This window comes from Fusarium musae, chromosome 6 (assembly GCF_019915245.1).
Source record: "Fusarium musae strain F31 chromosome 6, whole genome shotgun sequence".
Classification (NCBI taxonomy): domain Eukaryota; kingdom Fungi; phylum Ascomycota; class Sordariomycetes; order Hypocreales; family Nectriaceae; genus Fusarium; species Fusarium musae.
The window spans coordinates 2250593-2275352 of record NC_058392.1 but is presented as its reverse complement, the minus strand read 5'-3'; the positions used below and the strand labels follow the sequence as shown (position 1 = coordinate 2275352).

At 49.5% G+C, this 24760-nt stretch overlaps 6 protein-coding genes across 6 annotated transcripts; 3 read left to right on the top strand and 3 right to left on the bottom strand.

Annotated features, from left to right (window-relative positions):
• Nucleotides 1-3498: 3498 nt before the first annotated feature.
• On the bottom strand, nucleotides 3499-4822 carry J7337_008553 (uncharacterized protein; the record flags this gene model as incomplete). The annotated part of the gene is made up of 3 exons (XM_044826170.1): nucleotides 3499-4521; nucleotides 4580-4627; nucleotides 4679-4822. 3 exons carry the CDS (start codon nucleotides 4820-4822, stop codon nucleotides 3499-3501), a joined length of 1215 nt encoding a protein of 404 aa, XP_044679087.1.
• A 2429-nt stretch (nucleotides 4823-7251) lies between these two features.
• Nucleotides 7252-8688, top strand: J7337_008552 (uncharacterized protein; the record flags this gene model as incomplete). Its single annotated transcript, XM_044826169.1, has 2 exons — nucleotides 7252-7700; nucleotides 7752-8688. The coding sequence occupies 2 exons, from the start codon at nucleotides 7252-7254 to the stop codon at nucleotides 8686-8688; spliced, it is 1386 nt and encodes a 461-aa protein (XP_044679086.1).
• Nucleotides 8689-12589: 3901 nt separating this feature from the next.
• Nucleotides 12590-15351, top strand: J7337_008551 (uncharacterized protein; the record flags this gene model as incomplete). Its single annotated transcript, XM_044826168.1, has 3 exons — nucleotides 12590-13006; nucleotides 13060-15108; nucleotides 15163-15351. 3 exons carry the CDS (start codon nucleotides 12590-12592, stop codon nucleotides 15349-15351), a joined length of 2655 nt encoding a protein of 884 aa, XP_044679085.1.
• Nucleotides 15352-15986: 635 nt separating this feature from the next.
• Nucleotides 15987-19370, bottom strand: J7337_008550 (uncharacterized protein; the record flags this gene model as incomplete). Its single annotated transcript, XM_044826167.1, has 2 exons — nucleotides 15987-16704; nucleotides 16756-19370. 2 exons carry the CDS (start codon nucleotides 19368-19370, stop codon nucleotides 15987-15989), a joined length of 3333 nt encoding a protein of 1110 aa, XP_044679084.1.
• Nucleotides 19371-20431: 1061 nt separating this feature from the next.
• On the bottom strand, nucleotides 20432-22520 carry ERF2 (Eukaryotic peptide chain release factor GTP-binding subunit; the record flags this gene model as incomplete). Its single annotated transcript, XM_044826166.1, has 2 exons — nucleotides 20432-21205; nucleotides 21258-22520. 2 exons carry the CDS (start codon nucleotides 22518-22520, stop codon nucleotides 20432-20434), a joined length of 2037 nt encoding a protein of 678 aa, XP_044679083.1.
• Nucleotides 22521-23888: 1368 nt separating this feature from the next.
• Nucleotides 23889-24438, top strand: J7337_008548 (uncharacterized protein; the record flags this gene model as incomplete). Its single annotated transcript, XM_044826165.1, has 3 exons — nucleotides 23889-23996; nucleotides 24105-24156; nucleotides 24215-24438. The coding sequence occupies 3 exons, from the start codon at nucleotides 23889-23891 to the stop codon at nucleotides 24436-24438; spliced, it is 384 nt and encodes a 127-aa protein (XP_044679082.1).
• Nucleotides 24439-24760: the final 322 nt, after the last annotated feature.

The following is a 24760-nucleotide window of genomic DNA, read 5'->3' as shown; positions in this document are numbered from 1 at the left end:
TCGGCAGCCAAATTGGGACCCCACCGATCTCTTTGGGATGCTAGGCGTTCCTTTTGAGTTGACGCTATCATACATTGGAAGCCAGTTTCAGCTTGTATGAACCACGGCAGGTATATTGAGCCCAGAGCCTAAGAACAGCTTTACGCACATCATCAATGCCCTAGCATGCCGTCTTTAGTCTCTTTGTTATCCCCATGCATGGGGGTTTTCCAACGGGTGCCTACTGCCTCGACCCTGCTATGAAGAGCATTCTCTAGAAATATGAATAAATGGCTATTGCTATGGATTCTGGTTGAGGCTCAAATCGCCGATGAGAATATCGGTGGCTGTGCCATGGCCATAACGGTACTTATTTAGCGCATATTGAAATATCTACTTGCCTTCCTTACTCGGTCCCCGGGCCCTGGACTGGCTGGACCCTACTCAGATGCGTGGACTCTGCTCATCTGGGCAACATGTTCGCCGTGCATATTCAATCCCCCTCACTGGTTTGACCACCTGATGGGCTCGGTGCCGACGATGTGTTGCTGTGAGGCACGATGCTGGATACGACGACGATGATCCTTTGAGAAACAGCGAGAAAGCCACCGGGTTTTAAGGCCTGATCCTGGGGCGCGGGCGCGGGTCTAGATGCCGTCGACTACACCTTGCGCAGCTGATCGTGTAGGTCAACGTGGATATCTATCGCGAACCACCTTACACATTGATCTGACGAGCATCCTACCCACCTGGCCAAGATCGAGGATGTGCCATGTCGTCCAAGGGCGAAACGTGAGCCTCATTAAGAGGATCGGTGTCGCACCGACTATCTGGAGATACTGGGGGCGGCAGTAATGTCGAAGCATAGTATAACATAAACCACGAGCCTAAACTAAGACTATCTATCGGATACCATTTACCACTTCGACTAGTGTCTCTGGAGGACTAGGACCCAGTGTGTCCTCTGTTTCTTTATTTCCTGTCTTGATGCCTCTAGAGGTGCAGCCTTTTGAATTCTCCCACATGTCCCTGATGCCTCGGGCCCATCCTCACCTCTATCTTCGCCCTCACTTCCACACTTTGCGTGTGGCTCACTGCCCGATGTCTCTCGAATTGCAAGATCCAGACCCTCCGCCAACACCTCCAGGAGGGCCGCGTGTCCCTCCTCCTCAGCCAGACCCGCCGCCGTCTCCTCCTCATACATGGGAACTGCTCTGACCTTTGTGGCGTTTGTACTAGCAATCTTTGTTATCTTGTGCCAGATTTTCTTTGCCGATCAAGCCTCTTTCCGCTCTCTTGGAGTGACAAGGGTTCTGCTTTTCTCGAAGCCAAGATCGACCTCCAAGAAGAAGAGACCCTGGTTCCGCCACCTGGGGTTCGTGTATTGGGGATCGACCTTATGAAGGACAGTTACAAGAGAGTACAATAGGCAGGAGAGGAGTTTATGCCAAGCATCATGCCACTTATCATACAGCACCATGTCCGAAGTCTCATGCTTCTTCGCATCGCATCTCGTGGAGCGATCATACCAGGATTCAACATATGGCCCGAAACAAGACTTTGGACCGAACAGGCGAGAAGTACGGGAGTGATAGATAAGCCACAGACTGGCAGCGTTTATGGTGTGGGTTGCGAGACGTGCATCATTTCATAGGGGTGTGAGAGTGGGAGTGTAAGTTTTGCCTGAGACGGACAGACCAGTCCGTTACGGTATGGTACGGCGCGGTGCGGTACAGCACAATACGGTCCGGTCCGGTGCATTACGGAGCGTGAGGTATAGGTCACGGATGCAGGCCCTGAAGGGCTCTGCCAGAAGTGATAGGGAGAGCTGACTGGGGTACTGGTTTGTGGGGGATGCGTTGACAGACGGATGAATCTGGTAGAGCAGCAATCCGATGATGCGGCTTAGCACATGAGCGACACACACAGAGAGGCCGACATGTCACTCTTTTGATTTTGAGGCCTCTAGCATGTTATATCGATTATGAATCTTCGAAGAGTCAACTCAGTGAGCGAGCGTGCTACTCTTTCGGGTGGGGGGTGACAGGTTCTGGTTCTGGTTCTGAGCCTGATTCCAATTCCGATTCCGTATCCATTCATAGTGGGCAAAGGTACTACTGATTCATGATCCTTTCCACATCCTGACTCTCTTTGGTTGAAACGGTTTCCATCGTCGCCGAACTAAGCTTGTTAGTCGAGTAAGGCGAGGCAGGGCAAGGTATCTTAGTCGATTAGTTTAGTCGCTGAGCGGTATATTACAACGGGAGACGGGTCTATCGCGTTTATTTATCACGTCTTGACTTGACTTGACTTTACATGCATGGTCTGTCGTCCGTGTATTCGGCGTAACTATCTCAAATACTGCCTCCTGTGACTGTGGATTTATTCCCCGTGCTTGTGCCATCCATTAGATCCATGTCTGTGATAACGAATGACTCAGTTGCCAAGGAATGGATACTCGTTACGAAACATTTACGCTCCTCTTCTGATCTACGGATTTCCTTTTCCTGTATGTATCTCCGGGATGAGTAATTGAATAACTCGCCGTCGCCTCAGTAATAAGCACCTAAATGACACGAAGACTTTACCTCCACTACTAACTAACCTTACCTTGCTTACACCTGTGCTAGCCCAGCCCGCTTCACTTACAGGCAAAGATACGTGCGATATCCTTGTCAATCAAACGCACCGCCCGTTCTATTCCCTCTAGTTACAGATTCTCGGGCTTTACCTATTATGGTTATCGGCCGAGACACTGGCAGGCTTTTCCATTTCTAAATTATGCTGTACCCCACGAACCAGGTGAGCAATTCTGGCCGGGTTGCTTTTGCCAGGGGCTTCAAATACTTACCCTAGACCCCCCCTCCCGCAGCGGCATCTTCCGTGCGCCATGACAATTTCGCTGTTCCGTTTGTACCAAAAACTTGTATTTTGTATACCGAATATGGCAAGTCGTGGTGCCATTCACTGGGTTTCTAACTATTACAGTATGTAACTACAGTAGTACTGACCAGATGACGAGGGTTTATCTTTCGTGGCAATCATAATTGCATGCATTAACACCCGTGGGCTTGAACGGATCTAGATCTCTCCGTGTATCGACAGGAGACCAAGGGGAAAACTTCACCAATCACTTTACACGCCTAGAGGATAACGATATCCGTTCAAGTTAAAAAACCTCATCCGAACGACAGTACAAGACTAACGATATATGTCGTCGGAAGACTTGACTGACACGGAGTTAATGAGAAGTCCGGACGACAAGTTGGTACCATGACTTGTTTCGCTAAGAAGTTCGGTCCACGTTGATCAAACACTGCTTGACCAAGAACAAGATTTGTAGAATCTCAGGGAACACACTGGCCAAAAGGAGGATGTTTGCTTCCGTTAACGACTGTTGGGGTAATACTTGATCGAACGATAGAGAGATCTATACCACTGCAAAGCCAACCGATCCAAAACACCAAAGCTCAAGAAGGCGAACACAGAACAAAGAGGCCATAAGAACACCAGCTCCTACTACAAGAGCGCCATCCCCGCACCTATACCCACGATACCCAGTGCTGCGCGGGCAACATGTGCTGTGGCCCGAGGAGCAGCCACTCCCATGCTTGACCTTGTTGTGAACCACGGCGTTGCCATGGCGTTGTTCTCGGCATCATCTGCCGGTGTAGGCGTTGGTGTGTTTGTCACTGGACAACTCGCGGTACAAGGGATATCCGAGTCGAAGACATCGTCAACGCCAGCAGACTTGAACACAGGATTTTGAAGCCAGAGACTAGGGTTAGGAGCCGCATTGGCCTCCTTTGGGTTATTGACATTGGAGATGATGTGAAGGATACCATTAGAAATGAGAAGGTCAGTCGTGATGATCTTGGCCGAGTTGACGAACTTCTCATTACCAATTTGGCGGACGTGGACCTCCTCTCCAGTCAATGTGGTCAGAGATGTGGCATTGTCAAGGTCAGTCGAGACCAGGACCTTGCCCGGTACAATGTGGTATCCCATGACACTTGCCAGCTCCTTGGCCGACATGCCGCTGAGTGCACTGCCAACCATCTCCATAGCCTGATCTCTTGGAGCAAAGACAGTGATGTCCTGGCGACCAGCGAGATCAGGCATGAGGCCAGCTCTAAAGAGTCCCCCGAGAAACGAGTCAACCTTGCTTGCCATGAGGACCTGGCGAATACCAGAGGGCGGAATCAACAGACTGTCAACAATCTGGATGAGTCCGCCTTGAAACTTGATATCGTAATTGATAACTGTAGCTCGATTGCCCAGCCGGGTGCTGAAGATGACATCGTCAGGTTGTTTGTTGATAAGGATGTTCTGACCAGCAGTGACATTGCTCCATTTAGGGTTGAGAAGAAGGGTAGGCTTGACATATGCAGGCCCCTCCTTCAGCTTCATTGTGCTTATAGTACCCTGAAGAATGTGGTACTGAAGCAGCGGAACAGTGACCTTGGCATCGTTCGGGTCCCAAATATTGGAGAGAGGAGAATAGGGGATTTGGTTGAAAGCATCATTGGAAGGAGCAACAATCTAAGAAACATCAGAAATTAGTCGTTGCCCCTGAGGCTAGGAGTCAGACTCAACTTACGGTGACACCCTCATAGCTGGGCAGTTGCAACAGGACATCGGGGAATTTCTGAAGGCGTTAGATAACAGTCTTTGGCTCACAACGTAACACATTTCATACCTGGATCAATTTGTAGTATGTTGAAAGCTTGGGATGCCTTGACAAAACACTGCCCAGGTCCATGGGCAGAGCTTCAGTGGCATCATCAGCAACTGCCAGTGTCACAAGACTGGCAATGCCAGCAAATACTCTAAATAGAAGCATTGCGTAGTTATCTGTTCTTTGGAAAATGAATGCGATGAAAACTGAAGAGGCAAGCTTGTAATGATAGGAAAGTAGCCTATACACTATCTGGTCTACAAACTCCAAGAAAGCGTTGACTTTGGTGAGCAACCTTGTAGTATCTGGTGCAGGAGTGAAAGATCAAAGAAAGCTCGGTGAATTGTTTCAGACAAATGAGTGAAATGTGAAATAGGGAGCGTGGTCAACACGGTAAATGAGCGAAGTCCATCCAGGAACGATGGGAAGAAATTCAGAAACCCGGAACCAAAAAACGGTCATTCGACAGGGCTTAATAGGACTCTCAAGAGACGAGGCGCTGACACATCCTCCTGTACGGATATCCCGCCAGTCATAGGAATTTTGGAAGCTAATTAGAGCCGGGTAACGCTTATGGTGAGGGACGCTACTGGTAGCCTCATCAAGAGAGCTTCCAGAACTCGAACGCCTCACGAGTGACACCCAAAAATATCGCCAAGCCTCTGCCATTGCTATGCGGTACGGTACGGTACGGTACTTGGGAGTCTGGGAGTGTTGTAGCATCTACGGATCGGCGGGCATGCCGAAATCCGACCCCTGGACCCTGCTAAGAACCCTGCATTGCAAGGATGTCGTTAGTGGCCCAGATCTCCGGATTGGGACTGACGACCACGAGCCACCATTTCATCCAATAACAGGAAGGAACCCTTGCTCACTCGAACATGATCAGATATCATACAAAGTATAGCCATTGAAAATGTTTTGAGGTCATATCTTGGGCCGAGAAACATGGGTATTTTTGGCCCGCACATCCCGAGTAGCCATCAACCAATGCACCTTGGCATTGCTGCTTCTTGTATTGCAAGAATTTCTTGGCCTGGGTGACAGCATACAATCCTCGTAGGGCTTATTATATTGCTTCCTGACACTGTACGGAAGAGAGGAGACCACCAGAAATAGAAAGTTGTGTGGTCAGTGACGAGGCACGCCGTAATATAGTAATGGGAGAAAGCGTCGGATGTTGGCCTCGTCTAAGTGTCTGAGCATCGTCGACCAGTCGGTGACTTAAATTTAGACCATATCGTTTTGTTGAAACCATAACAAATGTACACGTAAAGCGCCCCAAGAAGCCATTTGCCTCGGCTTCGCTGGCTCTGGAAGTGGCCTCAAACCCGTAGGACCCAGCCAAGGGCGACTTGTGGTTCAATTTGACCATGTCCAGTTCCGAACTCCTCTTAGTAAGGTGTGATGGCGCTCGTGGCGCTATTCCCTGGTGAAGCTATCGGTCCCGAGTATGCGGTACGAATACTGCGAGTTTTCCGTTGAAAGATACAGACAATCCACCAGGTAAGCAATTGTCATATCATAGTTGTTGGTGTTTCAGCTACCCATCACCTCAAAGTTAGAACGAAGCACACACCGCTGCCGTAGATAAGCCTGCTCCAGGTTAGTATTGATAGAGTTTGCATCGAGCCGTGGGGTTAGAGTACCAGGCCCAAGCATATCTGGTCATGAGTGCACCAAGTTTAATGGTTGTTTGCCGAAAGGCTGCTTAGAGGGTCATGACCCTAGGTCGGCTGGGTTTCGTTCGGGGCGTGCAAGTCGAAAGGATTCTGAAGTTGCACTGGGCGTTGACCTAGACGTCAACTCCTGATCGCCATACACTAAAACTCAAGAGGAAGTCCTATTGTTCCAGCCATCGCGATAGTGCACACTTAAATTCGGCCTAAAAAGTTTGTTATCGACGGTTGCGAGAGAGGGCTCAAGACGGCGACGACCGCGCTGAGAATGATGGTGATGGTGAGAAGGATGGAATGCAGTGACCATAGTTCAGTGGAGCTAATATAAGTTGACGTACAGTGTTGGTGAAGCTGCGCACAGTGATCCATATAGGCGTTGCGCACAGTGTCGATTGAGCCAACACTGTACTTATACCTAGTCCGATCGACTTACAATCCATCCCATCCCGTTCTTAGCAACTCGTGTTTGTCTTGCCAAGCAATCGGCGGATCAGCCTTGTTCTCGATTTCTCCATCCAGTGATGGCTTCATCATGTCCAGCTTGACTGGGCTTAGCCTTTCCTCTTCTCAGTGCCACAATTCTCTATCATCCGCCAGATCTTTCCCCTTGGCCAATGAATTCGATACGTGATCCCATTGTGCGATTTCTGACATGAAAGAAAAATCCAAATTTGGCTTTCTCCTTGACTAGCTACTCATTCCTTACCTTGTATTGGTTCCTGACTAGCCCAAATCACCTTGAATCATGAATGTCACTGTGGTGTTGAATCTTATCACAAGACTTCTCCCTTCTAAACAAATCCAGCCTTTTCGGTTTTATTCACTCGAATCTCATTTCTCACCTGCTTGCTTGACATGAATAACCCATATCGAAAAAGCAGTTACGGCGGGCACGACGGCCCTGGCCCGACTGATATGTCACGAAGGTCTATGGACGCCAGTGGCCCTCACGAGGCAACCTCAACAGGATACCGCCACAGTATTGACCCTGGACGAGGTTCAGGTTCGGGTGGTCACGGCGGCATGTTCAGTATTCCAGAGTACTCGAGCCCTGCCTCAGACTCTGAATCTACATCTGGCTCAGGAACTCAGATCGACGAGCGAAATCGATACTTTCACTCAAGGAGAGTGAAACCAGGCGAGGTTGAGAAACCGTGGCTTGAGAAGACCAACCCCAAAGAAAAATGGGTGACTATCCTTCCCATTCTTGCCATCTTCCTCGGCCTCGCGGTTTCTGGCTTTCTTGTCTGGGATGGCATTCGGAGTGTAGTCAAGAACAAGTATTGTCTTGTTATGGATGAGGATTTCAGCCAAGGTCTGAATCCCAACATTTGGACTAAGGAAGTCGAAGTTGGTGGCTATGGGTATGTTGAATTATGATATCTCTTTTTCGCTTACACGACTAACTCACTCAGAAACGGTCAATTCGAGCAGACAACTAACACAGACGAGAACGTCTATGTCGAAGATGGTAAACTCATCATCAAGGCGACTTTGCAGGATCCCAAGTTAATGCAGAAGAACAACGTCATCAATCTTCTCAAGGCCGGCACTTGCACCTCTAAAGTCTGGTCCAACTGTGTTGCCTCCACCAATTTGACTGCTGGAAATAACAGCGTGGTTCCTCCCGCTCGATCTGGTCGCATCAATACCAAGAAGGGCGCCAACATTAGGTATGGCCGCATCGAGGTCACCGCCAAGCTCCCTGAGGGTGACTGGCTCTGGCCTGCTATCTGGATGCTCCCAAGACAGAGTGTCTACGGTGCCTGGCCTAGATCTGGCGAGATCGACATCATTGAATCTCGCGGAAACAATTGGACGTACAAACAAGGCGGAAACGACATTGTTTCCTCGGCACTACACTGGGGTCCCAACTCTGCCAACGATGGCTGGTGGAAGACCAACAACAAGCGAAAAGCCCTTCACACCACCTATAGCGCTGGTTTCAACATGTTTGGCTTGGAGTGGTCTGAAAAATACCTCTTCACTTATGTCAACACCCGACTCCTCCAAGTCACATACACCAACTTCAAGAAGCCCATGTATAAACGAGGGGGGTTCCCCGACGTGGATCAGAATGGCACCCGGCTCACTGATCCATGGACCATCTCACCTAATGTGAACGCGCCGTTCGATCAGGAGTTTTATCTCATTCTCAATGTCGCCGTGGGCGGCACGAATGGGTGGTTTGAGGATGGAAAGTCTGATAAACCGTGGTACGATGCCTCGCCGACGGCAAAGAAGGACTTTTGGGACGCAAGAGAGCGGTGGTATCCAACTTGGACACAGCCACAGCTTGAAGTCAGCCGAGTACTCATGATGCAACAGTGCAATGGCAATGAGGATCTATAAAAATGAGAACAAAGTAATAAACAGTGATCGCGGGGATCATTGTTTGATGAGATATATATATATATATATATATAGATCAATTTGAGGCTAGTTTTACGGTACAGTCTTTCTATTTGATGAAGTTCTTTTTTTATAGAGTTGCATTCAAAAGGCATCATATAAGTTCCACTGTACCGTCACTGTTCAACACACAGTTAAAAGGTGAGAGTTAATAAGAGTGTCTCATAAGTTGTCTGACTCCATATTTACGGCATCTCAACACCAAGATTCAAGTGAATGGCTTCAGGGATTCCTATCTATTGTACTGCCGTTGTGCTAACTCACATCAAGAATCAACAGCCGTTTTTACCACTTGGCGTTGGATATCCTTTTACGAATCTTAAGGGAACCGATTAACAATGAAGTCCATATCTACTGGCTTTGTGATTGAGCAGAGCGGTACCAACACCATTAATGTCTAACTTTTCGTAAAAATTCCTGTGTAATGCGTCACGAGCTACTGAGGCTACCGAGATGTTTGCCTTCGCTGCCCTCCCCCCGTAGGTAACTGATTCATAGATGCTCTTCTGTTTTCTCACAATCGTGACGCAAGTATGGTAGATTACAACAACATTGGGGAATTCAGCATGTCAGGCAATACGATCAAACTTCGATAGAGACGAGTTTATGGCCACAAAGGCTGGTCGTGACCACGACACTGCCTCTTCGGCCCGCAGGATAGGAGCCGCCGAGCTCTGACCTTCTGACGGCGCTCTGCGTGGGTTTGTGAAGGCGTCTCGTGCCAAGGCTGTACGTATCTTGGTATTTGTAATGAGGTGTTGGTGGTGTTTGAACCAGGTCTGCGGAACGAGCTTCTACTAACGTGTCGAATGCGGAGGCGCCGAACTTCGGGAAGCGTAGAGGCGTCCTGAGTCTACCAGTGGATTTATAAGGCTAGTACAATAACGTCGAAAGCAAAAAGGTTGATGTTGACGATAAGAGCTACAGTGAGTTCTGGCTCGGTTGTAGGGTACCAATCCAAATCCGGATCCAATGAACGTTGCGGTGCGCTTACGACTGGTATGAGCCCAAGGTACCAGGGGAAGATCTGCAATATGAGGACTGTAACAGGTGAATCAGATTTCAATAACGGTGGCTAATTAACCATAGAGCAATCGTTTCAGGCACAAAAGAGTATGTAACTCTACCGCACATCACGATTTGCATCAAGGTTTAACGCCCATCGGTATAGGGACTCGTCGCTTATCTGCAAGATACCAGATATAAGGTTATGTGTTTTATGAGCCATGGTCACAGAGCCAACAGTTACTGTGCTTTAGTTTCGGTAAAGCTGAATCCCTGTAGACTCATGCGGTGCCTAGAGTCTTGTGACTGGGTCAATAGGCGAGGGGAAAGCCAGGCCAGTAGAAGAGACCCGAGGCGTGTAAGTGAAAAAAAAGGGTCTAGGGCGGAGGAGTGATTTTGCCCAAATAGTCGTTCGACTTCAGAACGGAAAGGACGGAACATGTCCATGATATGATTTTGATTAATATATCCGTTGCCTAATGAAGTCATAATCCCCTTGTCACCATTCAGGGATTGGTAATTCACTATCCGAGAGCGAGCGACGGAACCAAATATAGATTTCAAGGCTCAACACTTTAGGTCTACTGATGGCTGAGATATGATCGACAAAGGTGTGAAACATCAAAACAAAATGACGGAAGTGCGGGGGTGCGATATGTGAGCTCGGACTGAAGATAGAGAAGCAGTCTTCAGCTGTAGGAGCTCTTTGGCGGGGGCCTGCAGAGGATGACTATCTTGGCAAACTGACTCTTGTGCCAACCGTCTTTCCGCGATGGTGAGTAGTGATAACTGACAAGTAGAATCTCGATCGCTGGGATGCCACCGTGGTCTAGGCCATCTGCATCGATTGCCTTATTGATGAGCGAGAGGCCGGTTCAGGTCGGCAGCAAAAGCACTTTAACCAAGGCTTCAATTCACGACTCGCCAGGGACATTCGATGCATTCCTTTTGCCATGCATTACTCTCGGGACGGCGTGAAGTTTGCAGCCATTAAAGCCACAGGCAATGGTTGACTCTGGGTCGGCCGGTTTGGTACTGAGGAGGAATGGTCAATGACAACCTATAGATGTGGGCAGTACCGAGTAAGCGTAACTCCCGGCCCCAATTAATAATGGAAGGTAACTAACTACCTGTGTTCCATTGGTAGTGTGAGGCTGTTATTGCATTCACGTTGCTTGCTTGGCTGTAAGATAATAAGTCAACGCGAAGTAATGCACAGTCAAGATTTTTGTTCCTGCATCAATTCAAGCCAACAAGGGGATGCAGGTACAGCCCAGTCTGCTCTTGTCCCCACGTCAGACTGCATTTCCTACTAAATTCTCCCTAAGTGACAAACATTGTGGCTGCCCAGGCCGCCTTCCCTTTCCGGAGCTCACAAACAAGCCACAACACGCCACTGAAGCTGCCACAGTGACACTGGGAGGGGCAGATCTGTCCCGCTTGCCCAATTTGCGTATCGATGGTGAAATACAAGTGTGTGATTGGTTCATATCTAAGATCCCTCTAGGCCTAATACAAAACATACTTTGTCCGCAATTCCACTTTAGATGTGATAGTCGCACTCGGCCAAAACACTAACACAACCGAAACTCATGATAGTGAGAGGCAAGAGATGTTGACGATATCAGAACTTCAGCTGGGCCTAGACACAGAGACTTCTTTATGATAGGCAGTTTATCGATCGATATGTAATCGCTCATCAACAACTCCATGCTCCCGTCACCCTACAGGTCCACGTCGTGTTTACAGGTTCCGGCTCTCCCGCTTCAACCGGTCCGCAGAACCAGACGCCACTTACAGTACAGCAAGTCTCTAGATCCAAGTGGCACGGTCCAACAAAGGCAGTACTTGCCACATTATTACGTACTGACTTCCTGATATGGGTCGTCCCCATGGATCGATCCTCTTGTTGGAGGATCACAAACAATAGGCTTGGCTCTCGATTCAAGCTTGGCATTCACGAGCTGGATGAGGTATCGGTCAGGTTTCAGAACGACAAAATGCTAACAACAAGCTTTGTCCCCACATGGACTTGTCTCGTTTCCAGCCACCCGGGACAATCTCTTGTGCCATGCGCTGGACCCCGGTCGACTAGTCTGAGACACGCCTACACCAAGACCAACAGTCTGGGAACCGCTAGCCACACTTTACGGCTCCAACATAATCGTTACCTCTCCGTTTCTTGCACGCTATTCCATCTAGACCTAGGGTTATCCGGCTCGACGTTGGTTGTAAGGCTTGCCTAGAGTCTAGTCGTGGTCATCCAAGTGGATGTCCGTGATCCGCTTCGTACAGCTTCTGTCGCGATGCCCGACCTCATTGTCTCGCTGTCTAGCCGCAGTGGCGTGGTCGCCGCATACTGGTTCTCCCTCCAGGCAAGAGAATAAAACTCTAACATGCTGGTCCCCGATTCCTTGGCTGAGTGAGTCTGGCGCAGAAACCTAAACACTGAAGCTCAAACAAGTTTGTTTAATTGGACCGGTCGTTGCACTCTGTGAGGTTTGGTCCTCTCATCTCAGACCTTCACTCCCTCCATCCATTCTTTCTTCTGTCATTCGCTCAATAGGTGCAACTTCCTGTCACTCCTTGAACCTGTCTTCTTCTGAATAAGATATTCATGGTTATGAGTCTTTGAAACCTCACAGTCCTTCCAACAAAATCCATATACGCGGGATCGCTTCGGCACAGATCTTCACGACAGCCCGGTACCTGGAACAGACTTCTTGTTCTTGATATACGAATTCTTCAGGTTATTATACACCGGGCTTTGTCCCCAGACGCAGTCCTTCAGAATCTTGTTTTTGTACTTGCCAAGTCTTCGACAAGCACCGTCAAGATGGGTATCGGCAGTTACTTCAAAGCGGAAATCCCGCCTCAAACACCGATAGGACCTCCTCCCAGGAGGCCTAGCCACCGGCCATCAATGTCCCTTCACGCCCCAATCATCGAAGAGAAGATTCCTCCTGCTGCCGTGGTAGAGCTACATTCAGCAGCTGGGCCCAAGTTCACTGCAGGCCCTCCTTCAATTGCGCCGTCATCCAAGTCTGGCAACAGCAATCTCCTCGATGACATTAAGCATGAGGTCATGGTTAACTACCTGTACCAGCAGCAATGCTCCCAACTCTGGGTTGGGGATGGTTCTGGTGATATTGAGGGTGTTCTTCTACGCAAGTCTCGGGGCCAGTACATGGCTTGCCCACCTCAATTGGGGCAATCTCCTTTTGCAATCGCCTGCACGGCTCTCAATGTTCAGGTGTGTACAACTTTTTTTCCTGTGACAAGAGTGATTACTAACATATATCTTAGTGTGCGATGACTGTCAACTCTCGTGTCATCAAGACCTTCCTCCAATGGTCTCCTGATGCAGTGGATGTTCCATTGATGAACGGTCTTCGTGTGCAGATTCTGCCTACAGTAAATGACCTGCCCCGAGCTCGTAAGCATCAGTTCGCGGCTTTCATTGCTTCAGATGGTCTTCTTGTTGTCTGGGATGATGATGCACTGAACTTGATGGCACGAGCCAAGATCATTGAATCAGAGCTTATGGAGTTGGTATGGAACTCTGGCCAGTCAATTGATGAAGATGGAGGAGACTCTACTATTGCGGCGGAGTACGAGATCGATGAAGAGAGTGGTGAGATCAAGCCGGAAGCTCGACCAGTTCATCTGCAGAATGCTGTCCTTGTTTCCCTTACGCTCCTCCTCGTCATGGCCTCCCTCGGAGCTGCGTGGAGGCAGCTGGCTGTGGAGATAGCCATCGATGGCGACTACAAGCGACTTGGCCTCGTCGCTCTCTTCCCAATCCAAATATTCTTCTCTCTTTTCTTTGCTCAAGTCATTATTGGTTGTTTGGCACAAATCTTTGGTCCAATTCGCCAACTGACTATCAACTCCAAGTTCTATTCAGCACGTCCGCCACGAAGACTCCAGGGAGCCACTTTGCCTCATATTACCATCCAGTGCCCTGTCTACAAGGAGGGTCTGAATGCCGTCATTCTCCCTACCGTCAAGTCCATCAAGCAGGCCATGTCAACTTATGAACTGCAGGGTGGTTCTGCCAATATGTTCATCAATGATGATGGCCTCCAGCTTCTTAACGAAGAGGAACGTGACGCCCGTATCGACTTCTATGCCGACAACAGTATCGGCTGGGTTGCACGACCGAAACACGGCGAGGATGGCTTTGTACGGAAGGGCAAGTTCAAAAAGGCTTCAAACATGAACTTTGGCCTCATGATTTCTTGCAAAGTCGAAGAGCGCCTACAGCTCATCAAGCGCCCTGCCGATTGGAGCCAGTCTGATGAAGCCCTTGCCTATGAGCAGGCTCTCAAAGATGTTCTCGAGGAAAATGGCCGCGCTTGGGCTGACGGAAACATCCGTGTTGGCGACTATATCCTTCTCATTGATTCTGATACTCGTGTTCCTACTGATTGCCTCCTTGACTCTGTCTCTGAGATGGAGCAGTCTCCTGATGTCGGCATCATGCAATTCTCTTCTGGTGTTATGCAAGTTGTCCACACCTATTTCGAGAACGGCATCACCTTCTTCACAGATCTTATCTACACTGCTATCCGCTTCACTGTCTCCAACGGCGATGTTGCTCCTTTCGTCGGCCACAATGCCATCCTTCGCTGGTCTGCTATCCAGCAAGTTGCTTACCAAGATGAGGATGGCTATGACAAGTTCTGGTCCGAAAGTCACGTCTCTGAGGATTTCGACATGTCTCTTCGTCTTCAGTGCAATGGCTACATCATCCGTCTCGCTGCTTGGGCCGGCGATGGCTTCAAGGAGGGAGTGTCTCTGACCGTCTATGACGAACTTGCTCGATGGGAAAAGTACGCATTTGGCTGCAATGAGCTGCTCTTTAACCCCATCCGCACTTGGCTATGGCGCGGTCCTTTCACGCCCCTCTTTCGCCGCTTCTGCTTTTCCAACATTCGTTTCACTTCCAAGATCACTGTCGTTTCTTACATTGGCACTTATTATGCTATTGGAGCTGCATGGATCATGACAGCAGCCAATTACTTCCTGATGGGTTGGTTCAATGGATATCTTGACAAGTACTACCTTGACTCTTGGCAAGTGTGGTTCTCTATCATCCTTGTGTTCAATGGGCTCGGTAACCTCGCACTTGCTATCATGAGATATCGCTCTGGTGAGCGGACTCTGGGCTATGCCATTTACGAGAACTTCAAGTGGACTCTTATGCTGGCTGTTTTCCTTGGTGGCCTTTCCCTTCACGTGAGCCAGGCTCTTTTGGCACACATGTTCGAGATTGACATGAGTTGGGGCTCCACGTCTAAGGAGGCTGAATTCTCCAATTTCTTCATTGAGGTTCCCAAGGTCTTGAAGAAGGTAAGCTTTATCCATCGATATCTACAACGATCAAATGCTAATACATTACACTAGTTCCGTGTCTCAATGACATTGTCTTTGCTGGTCATTGTCGGTCTCATCATAATGGCTACCGCTGACTTTATTCCTCATTATTGGCGCATCAACGACTTTGTTGCAATCCTGCCCATGGCCACTGTCGCCGGAAGCCATTTTCTGCTACCCTTGGCATTGAATCCTGCCCTTATGACCTTTTCATGGTAGTTCTGGCTCAAGTACCGCCCAAAAGCCTGTCTATTCCTTTTCTTCTTTTTGTACTGTCTTTTCATCAGACCTTGAGTCAACGGAGTATAGAGGGATCATACCCAGTAACATTCGTTTTCATGGCTAGGCTTTGAGAGCCTGCCTGTATATATAACAACAGATAAAGCCTTGTTCAAAACAGAGGTTCAATTGAAGTGACACTGTCGAGTCATTGTTGCTCTTAACATTAAACTTCTATCGACACACATTCCATCACCTCGATATCTACAGTGACATTTGCTCTCACTTTATGGTTCACTCAGTCAATAAGCGAAGGACTATTTGAGTTAAAAGATCGAAAATAAATCACCACAAAAGTAGGGAAGCGAATCTGTAGAAAGTTTGATTTGATTCAAAGCCGTCTATCCCAAACCAACGCCTCTATACCATCCGTTCAGGTCTATCTGAGTATGCAAATACCATTCATTCTTCATAGCGATACCGCATCATGCATAAATGAGGTGATGCCTTCATTCTCCTTTTGTAAACAATCGCCAGATACCGCACAGCATGGAGACTTGTTCATATCCGCATAGTCTCAGAACAAAAACACACACGAGAGCAAAAAAATCAAAAAAAAAATCTAATGAACTTTTCTAGTTGTCCTCGTCGTCGGTGTCAGGAGGGTGAGGAGTACCCTTAGGGCTGTTGAGCCATTCGATGTGACGAAGTCTGCGGCGGACCTCACGCTCCTTGAGCTCCTTCTTGGTCATTTTCTTCTTCTTCCTGGCCTTGAACTTCATATCCGAGTTGTCCTCGATACCACTGTTGACAGCGCTGCTGACGACAGAGCTGGCGGCAGTACTGTTGACGCCACTGCTGGGACGACTGTCCTCGAAGCGGTCGAGACTGACAGCAGTGTTTCCTCGAAGGGCAACACGGCCGTCACGGACATGCCATTGCTCGGAGCAGAGGGCACCGACAAACTCTTCATTGTGAGAAATCAGGATAACACCGCCCTTGAAGTCACGAATAGCAACTGCAAGACCACCGAGGGAGTCACGATCTAAGAAGTTGGTAGGCTCGTCAAGCACGAGAAGATGGGGGTTGTTCCACATAGCTCCAGCAATGACGACCTTGACCTTCTGACCTCCGGAAAGAGAGCCAATCTCGTTGTGATTGGCGATCTCGGGGTCGAGTCCGAGATCCTCGAAGTGCTTGGAGATGACCTTGGGCTGAAGCTCACGGTAACCGAGACCCTCTCGGGAAGCCTCGTGATCGTCGAATTCCTGGACGAGCTTGTCGAATCCAAGCTCGGTAAGAGTCTCACGAGAGATCATGGTGTTGTTCTTGGGCAGGAGACCTCGCCACTTACTATTAAAAGTTAGTAATGAGCTTTGTCATAAAACAATGAAGGGGGCTTACACTTCGTATTGGAAGGTCTTCTTGTACTTTGAACGACCAACCAAAGACTCAATCTGGCGTGGAGACTTTCCATCCTTCAGATCAACCCACTTGTCCATCTGAGCGCGATCGGCATCCGACAGAACACGAGTCTGCTTCATGTGAACCTCACGATCGTCACCGTGCTGGTAACGCCACTGAAGATACTGGTTAGGGGTCTTCTCCAAATGCATCTCAACGTGCTCTAAAGCATGCTGCTTGATATAGCCAATACGGAGGTTAGGGTGCTTCTCAACCTTTCCGGTGGTAGGGATGGTCTCGCCGGTAAGAAGCTTGATAAGAGTCGATTTGCCAGCACCATTGGGGCCAATGATGGCAACACGAGAAGACAGACTCAATTGACAAGAGACTTCCTGCAGTGAAGGCTTCGTCGCACCGGGATAGGCGTATGAGACGTTGGACATGCGGATGATAGCGCGGGTCTGAGACTTGACACCAGTCAGGATACCAGGAGGAGGAAACTTGAATTGGACCGTAGAGGCGGAGAGAGTGTAGTAGCTCTTAGCCTCGGGGCGAATCTTGACGAAATTGGCAAGGTTACCCTTGTAACAAGCCAGCTTCTTGTTTGGCTCGTAATGGTAAATATCAGTTGTGACATTGTCCAGGAATCCGGAGTCGTGAGAAACAATGAGACTGGTGATATCGGGATGAGACTTGAGGTAGTTCTCGAGCCAGGCGATGTTGGCAACATCAAGATGGTTAGTAGGTTCGTCCAGAAGGAGAACGTCGGCACGCTGGAGCATAGCTCGGGCCAGAGCCAGCTTCATCTTCCAGCCTCCAGAAAGAGAACCAACTCTTTCAGCCTGTCGACCCTCGGGGCCAGCAGTGAAGCCGAACTCGGCCAAGACCTCAGAGATACGTTCGCGGCCTTGAGTGGCAATCTCAGGGTCCTTTGCAACGAACTCGAGAATGCTGATGTCAGCGTCTTCGCCTTGGTTGTGCTCGACATAGCAGGTACGGAGAACGTCTTGAGGGGGGAATCCCTCGAGCTTTCCATTAGCAATGCTTCGCATGAGAGTAGACTTTCCAGCACCGTTGCGGCCGCAAAGACCATATCGGTGACCCTTGAGGAGCCGCAGGTTGGTGTGTGACAAGAGCAGCATACCACCATAGGCGAGAGAGAAATCTGCGTTGACAATCTCGACCTCGCCGTCGTCCTCCTTCTCAGGAACACCGTACCGGCGGTGGTCCTCATCAACATAGTGCTGCTGAATAGTGTCGGCGATCTTTTGAGGAGCCTCGGTATCCTTCACAAAACTCTTGATATAGGGAGCAATTCTTCCAGAGATGCGGTTGACGAACCGGTAGTTGACATCGATAGCAACCATGTCGGAAATATAAGGACGGGCCTGCTTCCAGAGGTCCAGGCTTCCAGTAAGGCCGCCGTTGGCCTTGATCTGCTCATCAAGAATCTTGGCTACGTCATCTCCCGCGGTACGAGCGACGACGTCCTTGTCGTCTCCCATAGCCTTCTCCATAGTGGCGAGAGCGCGTTCAGCGACCTCACGAACCTCAGGGAGCGAGGCTCGGTCGCAAACACTCTTGACACCAGGGATCAGCTTGGGCAAGAATGTTCGGGCCTCGATAGGGTCGTGGACCAGTTTTGTCAAGTTTTCGACGATAACAACAGTCTGTCGGAGAACCTCCTGGGCAGTAGTGGGGTTGTTAAGGGATCGCTCGAGGAAAGGGGTCAAAAGAGCCAGGACGGGTGAGGTAACGATGGCGACGAAGGTGGTTTGAGACAGAGCGTGAATAGCCTTCTGGAGAGTCTGAGACGAAGGGTGCTGCATGGTATCGATAAGAAGAGGGATACGAGGAGCAACATCATCGTTGGAGAGAAGGGTAGTGAGAGAGTTCATGGTGTGAACGGCTTGCTTCTCGACCTCAGCCTTCAAGTCATGCATGCCATTCTCGACGACGGGGATCAAGCCAGCGAGCTTGGCACCCATGGCCTCGCGGAGGATATCCTTCTCAAGGGCCTCCTCTTTGGTGCCTCCAATTGAAATTTGGGCCTTATCAGCCATCTTCTGGAGAAGCTTGTAGGCGCCAACGGTTCCCTGCCACTTTCCGGTCTTCTTGGAGAGATACTCGGTAAGAGCAGGAAGGAGACCAGCGACGAGAGCCTCGGGGCTCAGGATACCAAAAGCGGCATCGAGGCCATACTGGGCGGCCTCACGGACGACAGCGCCCTTATCAGAGAGAGCATCAAGAGCGCAGCCGACAAGACCGCCATCCTGGAGGAGAAGAACAACTTCGCTGATAGGCTGCCGAGGGAGAAAACGCTCAAAGACGGCACCTAGAAGATTCTGACTAGACTCGCGACGAAGACCCGACTTCTTATCAGCGGCAGCCTTCTTGATCTCGGCAATGATGCCGTACTCGTTCAAGCCGGCAACGCCAACCGAAGAGAGGATAATCTCGCAGAGGCCATAGCATGCATCGATCGAAGCGGCCGAGGTCTTTGCAGTGAAGATTGTGTTGAGGAGGTCGTTGATGGTTTCTTGAGATGGCGGGGGCGGGGCCTCATTAGATACCATCGTCGGGTCCTGCGACGGCGGCGTAACGGGGTGAGGCATCGTCTATCGGTTTCTTCTTATACGCAAACAAATATAGACGATTAATGGGCCTCGTTGAGTATTAGGTACAGTTCCAGGAGAGGTCAGCAGGAACAAGAAGGAGAAGAAAGGAAACAACAAAAACCAACGAGGCCCTTGAGGGAAAAAATAGGTAGCGAGCGTAGAAAAAGCGCTGCTTACGATGGATGTTATGGAGGTAAAACAAAGCGACTTTCATAGGTTGGGCGCACTACCCTACCTCTAGTCCTAAATTTCGGTTTGAAATTTTTCTTATCGTTAGCGGCGGTTGTCTTATCGCCATCCACTCGGAGACTCCGCCCCACTAACTAGAGCCTACCTAGGCCTCGGGGGGCAAGAAAACAGCGATCCTTGATATGAGGTACCAAAATAAACTCATCAAAAGTTGCCCTAAGCTAATACTATATTACCTAAGTCTTTTTGTCATTTAGGATCGAGGTTCTGTGTTTTATTTCCTCCCCTAGCTAGGTAACCTACAAGAGGTATCCTTGGCCTTGTTTATTTCCACGTGCATTCCGGGGACTCATTTAGTGGACTCGAGCTCGATATGCGATTCAGAGTTACCCATCCAGAGGCAAATTACAATAAATGTATTACCTACCTTGTCAGTTACCAATTCATCCGATCAATATTCTGGGCATCACTCCATATGAGTAAAGCAAGCTCGGGTCCGTGAGAAAAGTGAATCTAGTGGCTTAAACTGACTGTGGTATCTAAATAAAGTCTCAGATGTGTATCAGAGCCAGGGCTCGTCTTCCCAGTCAATGCCCGTTCAACGCCCGCATGTCGGTGGCTATACCATAAGTTACCGACTTTTCCAGAGTCTTGACTAAAAACCAAAGGGGAATGAATGCGTGAAGTATAGTCGACTAGTTTAACATAAGGTAGGTAGGGGGTATAATAAAATAAGAAAGAAACAGGCATCATATCATCCTGACCGCCTCACATGATGAATACTTCCCAGAAGCTACGCCATCTTGAAAAAAGGAAAAAAGAAAAATACAACTACAATGCAAGAGTAAAATTCCACCTCAGTGCATCAGCTAATGACTGTGTTCACTTCTCAGAGCCACTGGACCTTGGAAACCAGAACTTCCAGGGACGACGTCGTGCATTTCCAATCCCTGGGAGCTCGATCTCGGCCGCTTGTCTCGTCGAATGCCTAGGCGTTGGTCGCCTTCATGATAATGCGCCTTGAACTGATAATATGTGGGTTGTCGGGGGCGACATAGAACGACAATAAAGTTCTTCAACATGTTGGCCTGAGAGAATGCCCTGAAACGCTCCTTCTTAGCAAACTTGTGTGAGTTCATGTACTCTCTCGTCGTTTCGCCTCGCGCCATGAGGAAGATGTGATATCCCATCAGAGCAGCAGGATAAAGGAAGGAGATAAACCCAAGGAATACCAACGCAAAAGGAACTCGGAAGTGGTCGATAGCTTTTCCGAATGAGACACCTTCACGATTCCTGTAAAGCAGAATCTGTGTAAGAGAAGTGGCGACAAGGTAGACCGCGAGGATAGTTGCGGATGTAACAAAGGTAAAGAAATATCGGTAATTACGTTTCCCCACACAGTTGTTGAGCCACACGCAGTGATGATCATGCGTCTCGATACAGTTATCGCATAAGCGACAGTGGTGGGCACGGGGTGGTCGCCAGATATTGCATGTCCTACAGTGCTTAACCGGAACTTCCATGGCGGCTGTTGATGATTCGGCAGATTTTATCAATGCCCAATCTGTCGTGGGTGGGCTCAGTTGGAGAGGGTCGTCGTTGTCGTCGACAGGGGGGAACTGGTGAAGATTTCGCGGAAGAATCTGACAAGCATTAGCCAACGCGCACCTTGATGTGAACAAGATATGGACTTACCCCAGGATCGGTAACAGAGGCGTGGATGAAGGAAGAGAAACATATATACGCCAGGTAAGCGAAAACAATAGGTATCGCAGGCGATACATGCTTCCATAACCAAGGTGCTTCAAAACCAAAGAACAGGGCGCAAGGAATGATGACAAAGATACCAGTCGCAATATTAACAGGTCTCCCTCTTGTGTTTTGCCAACGACCACCAAGACAGAATACCGTGTTGCCATCGAAATACTGATAAACACGTCCGAGGTCGGATTTCTGATTTGGCTTATGAGGGACGCGGGGATGACGCTCAGTATGAGAGTCTACAGGTCTGAACTGCGGTGAAGATGCGGACGAAGAGAGTTTCTCAGCTCCCTCGGTACTGCGATTCTGACTTTGCTGGCCTTCGTTACTTCGGCCCGGCATTAGGAAGCTTGATCGAAACGACCGTGGAGATTTGATCGGGCTGGGCAGGTTGTGTAGGTCCTTATAACTCTTGTCCACAATGATGTTGTGCTGAAAGTGACCTGTATCAGATGTCTTGCCTTGTTGAAGAGGACGAACACTATCCGTCAAACTCCCCGCAGGATAATGGCCATGACTAGGGCTCGTATTCGCTGTTATTCTGTCCAAAGTTTCTTGTTCCGTCATTTCCGTGCCTCGGGATGGTGGAGATCGCGTGTTTTCGTCATTGCTTGTTTGGCGCTGCAGTTGCGCAATGGGGTTCGATATGATACTTTGCCGTGTTTGGCTACCACTAGCTTCGCCGTGCTCATCGAATCTTTGTTGTGACGTTGGCGATGTTGGTGACGTTGGTGAGGTGGGAGACGCTGGCGACATTTGACTCATTGTAGATGGGCGATGCGATCCTCCTCTTTGCGCCTGTAATTTCTGCGAGCTCATGGGTCGGAAAAAAGCGTGCGACTGCAACGATGGAACATGGCTTCTGCTTGATAAGCTCGGCGCTTGACTTGTCGAGCCGGCAGTCGAACTCTCGACACTCCCTCTCTTCGCTTGTACGCCAGAAAGATATGTCTTGTTACGCAAAGACTGACCCTGCCATGGACCCCTGGAAGACGCTCCCGTTCGCGCAGTATCCGGCCGGGAACCCATGTCCGCACTTCGAGGAATGCTCATTCTGTTCTTCTGCAACTCTGGCCCGTCCCCGTCCTCGCTCGCGATGTCCGTCATTCGAGAAGAAATTATGCTCGGCGGCCGGGCCGCTTCGGAACGGGAATTGTGTGGTGCTGAGAAGCCATCGTCATCGGATTTCGCGGCCATAGCGGTGGCAATGTTGAGTAATGGTGTCGTTCGTAGTCGTCTACCTGGAGACGACTTTACAGGAAGTCTTGGTCGAGATTAAGGGAACGGTTGCGCGTAAGGTCAAACCGAGTTCAGCCTCCCATTCATTCAGAGCCTCGTTAAATTCGTCGGCTGGCCAGTGAATAAGGTAGGTAGGTAGTGTCGAATGATATCCAAAAGTGAAATCGGCACGGTCGGCAGGTTGGTCGCGTTACGCAGTACTTTACAAAGGAGCCAAATGAAGGGATGGAAAGACAGGGGTGAGAGGATACGGGTTTCGATCGTGGAAAAGGGAATTAGGAGAAAGTGGTCGTGAGAAAGATACCTTAGGTAGCTAAGCACGGCAGGTAGGTAAGGTAAGGTAGGGAGCGCGCAATTGGAGAGTTAAACCAGTAAGTAAAAGAGAACGTAAAGGGCGGCCAGCAACGAAAAGAAAGGTGATGGGATGTTGACAAGATGAAGAGGAGGTGTATGCTTGTTCCTTTTTCCTATCCTGTCCTTGCCTTGATCCGGCTCAGGGCTGGTTTCTTTTTCCAAGCCCAGCCCAGTCCAGCCTCAGAAACCTTGGGCCTGAATCCTTAGGTAATTGGACGTTTGCGCTCTCCCAAGCTGCCCGTCCTCGGGCCCCCTACCTTAGTAGGTAGTAAGGGGGCCAGGGGCTAACCTCAGGTCACTGAAACCCCTGCTAGCGGCGCTGTTGTAAGGGCTGTCGGAGGTTGAGAACTCCAGACGATAATTGATCACGAAAAGTGCTACTGGACTAAGAGATTGCTATGGCTGAACATACGCCGCAATCAAAATGCTCTGTACCTTTTGCTCATGCACAAAAAGACGTCACTTGCGACAGATTGTGGAAACCTTCTGCAGCAACCCGTTTCGTTGACGTTTGACAGCCAGTCCCAGAATAACTTCGGTTACGGTAACTCAGTTAATAATGATGGTTGCATTCACTTAAAACTCGACTGAAGCCAGCTAATAACTTAGCTTTACTAGTCTTGACTTTGAGAGGCTGATATGATCGTCGCAGCATCACAATGAACGACTCTTCATGCTTTAGCCAGGGACAAGAATAGTAGGGAGACAAAGCTAGTTTGTGGCCTGGTTACCAAGGCATCATCGCTAGAAATGGAAGCTCCCGTCTGGACTCAACTCAAGACGTCATTCCTTGTAAATCGTGATGCTGCACGTGATCCTCTCAGCTCCCCCGGCATTGGCCAATGATAGTGCACGCATTCATCGTAGCGACTGTCTCCGAAATCATACGAGAACTTCAAAGCTTCAACCACCTAAGAAAGCCCCCGACGTAGAAACCCATTCTTCAACAGCAAACAAAAGCACGTCGTCAAAATGGCCTCTCGCATCTCTCGCCGATTCCTCTCCACCACCGCCCGCCGCTTCCAGGAGCACCAGAAGGCCGAGCTCAAGAAGGAGTCTCGTCGCAACCCTGAGATTCTGGTGCGTCATAATGCCTCGGCCCACCCTTGGAACTATGCCAGGCCAGAACATTGAGCGATGGGAATGGACCACGAATCATGGTTGCTAACGTAGATGGATGATTTGTAGATTCTCGGCGGTGTTATGGTTGCTGCCCTTGGCGGTGCCGGCTACTTCTTTGGTACGGAAATTAGTTGATATGTCAAAACTGAAGCAATTGCTGACATCGCCATCTTCAGGCCGATCTCCCACCGGCGCTACCTCCGAGTCTCCCGTCACCATCGCTACTCACCCCTGGGAGAGCGGTAGCTCTGGCAAGTACCAGTACCACCCCGGTGGTGACCCCAACGCAGCTCCCAAGGACGCTCCCAGCGCTCTCAACGTTGTCGTCGTTCCCAACGTTACCCTTCCCGCCGAGCTTCACGAAAAGTACAACAAGTGGGGCAAGGACGGATACCCTTAAATCACGAATTTGGAATGATGTTGAAGCTGGCTACATGAACAGGCATGTATTGTAGGGAATGAGGGGAGAGCTTATGAGTTGGATCAGTCAGGTCTCTCACGCCCTGTGTAGAAAGAAGGACAAAATGGGCTTGATTTAAGCAACCATCCATAGTTCACATACGACGCGCCGCGATTTTTCTTAGCTCTGTGTCTTTCAACTATAATTTGACTTATCTCCGGCCTCAATATGTCTGTGCCTGATCTCCGGCTCACGGGAATTGACCGGGCCAAAGGCTGCTCTGGATATGTTCACATGGGCCCCCAATCACACCGGCCAAATG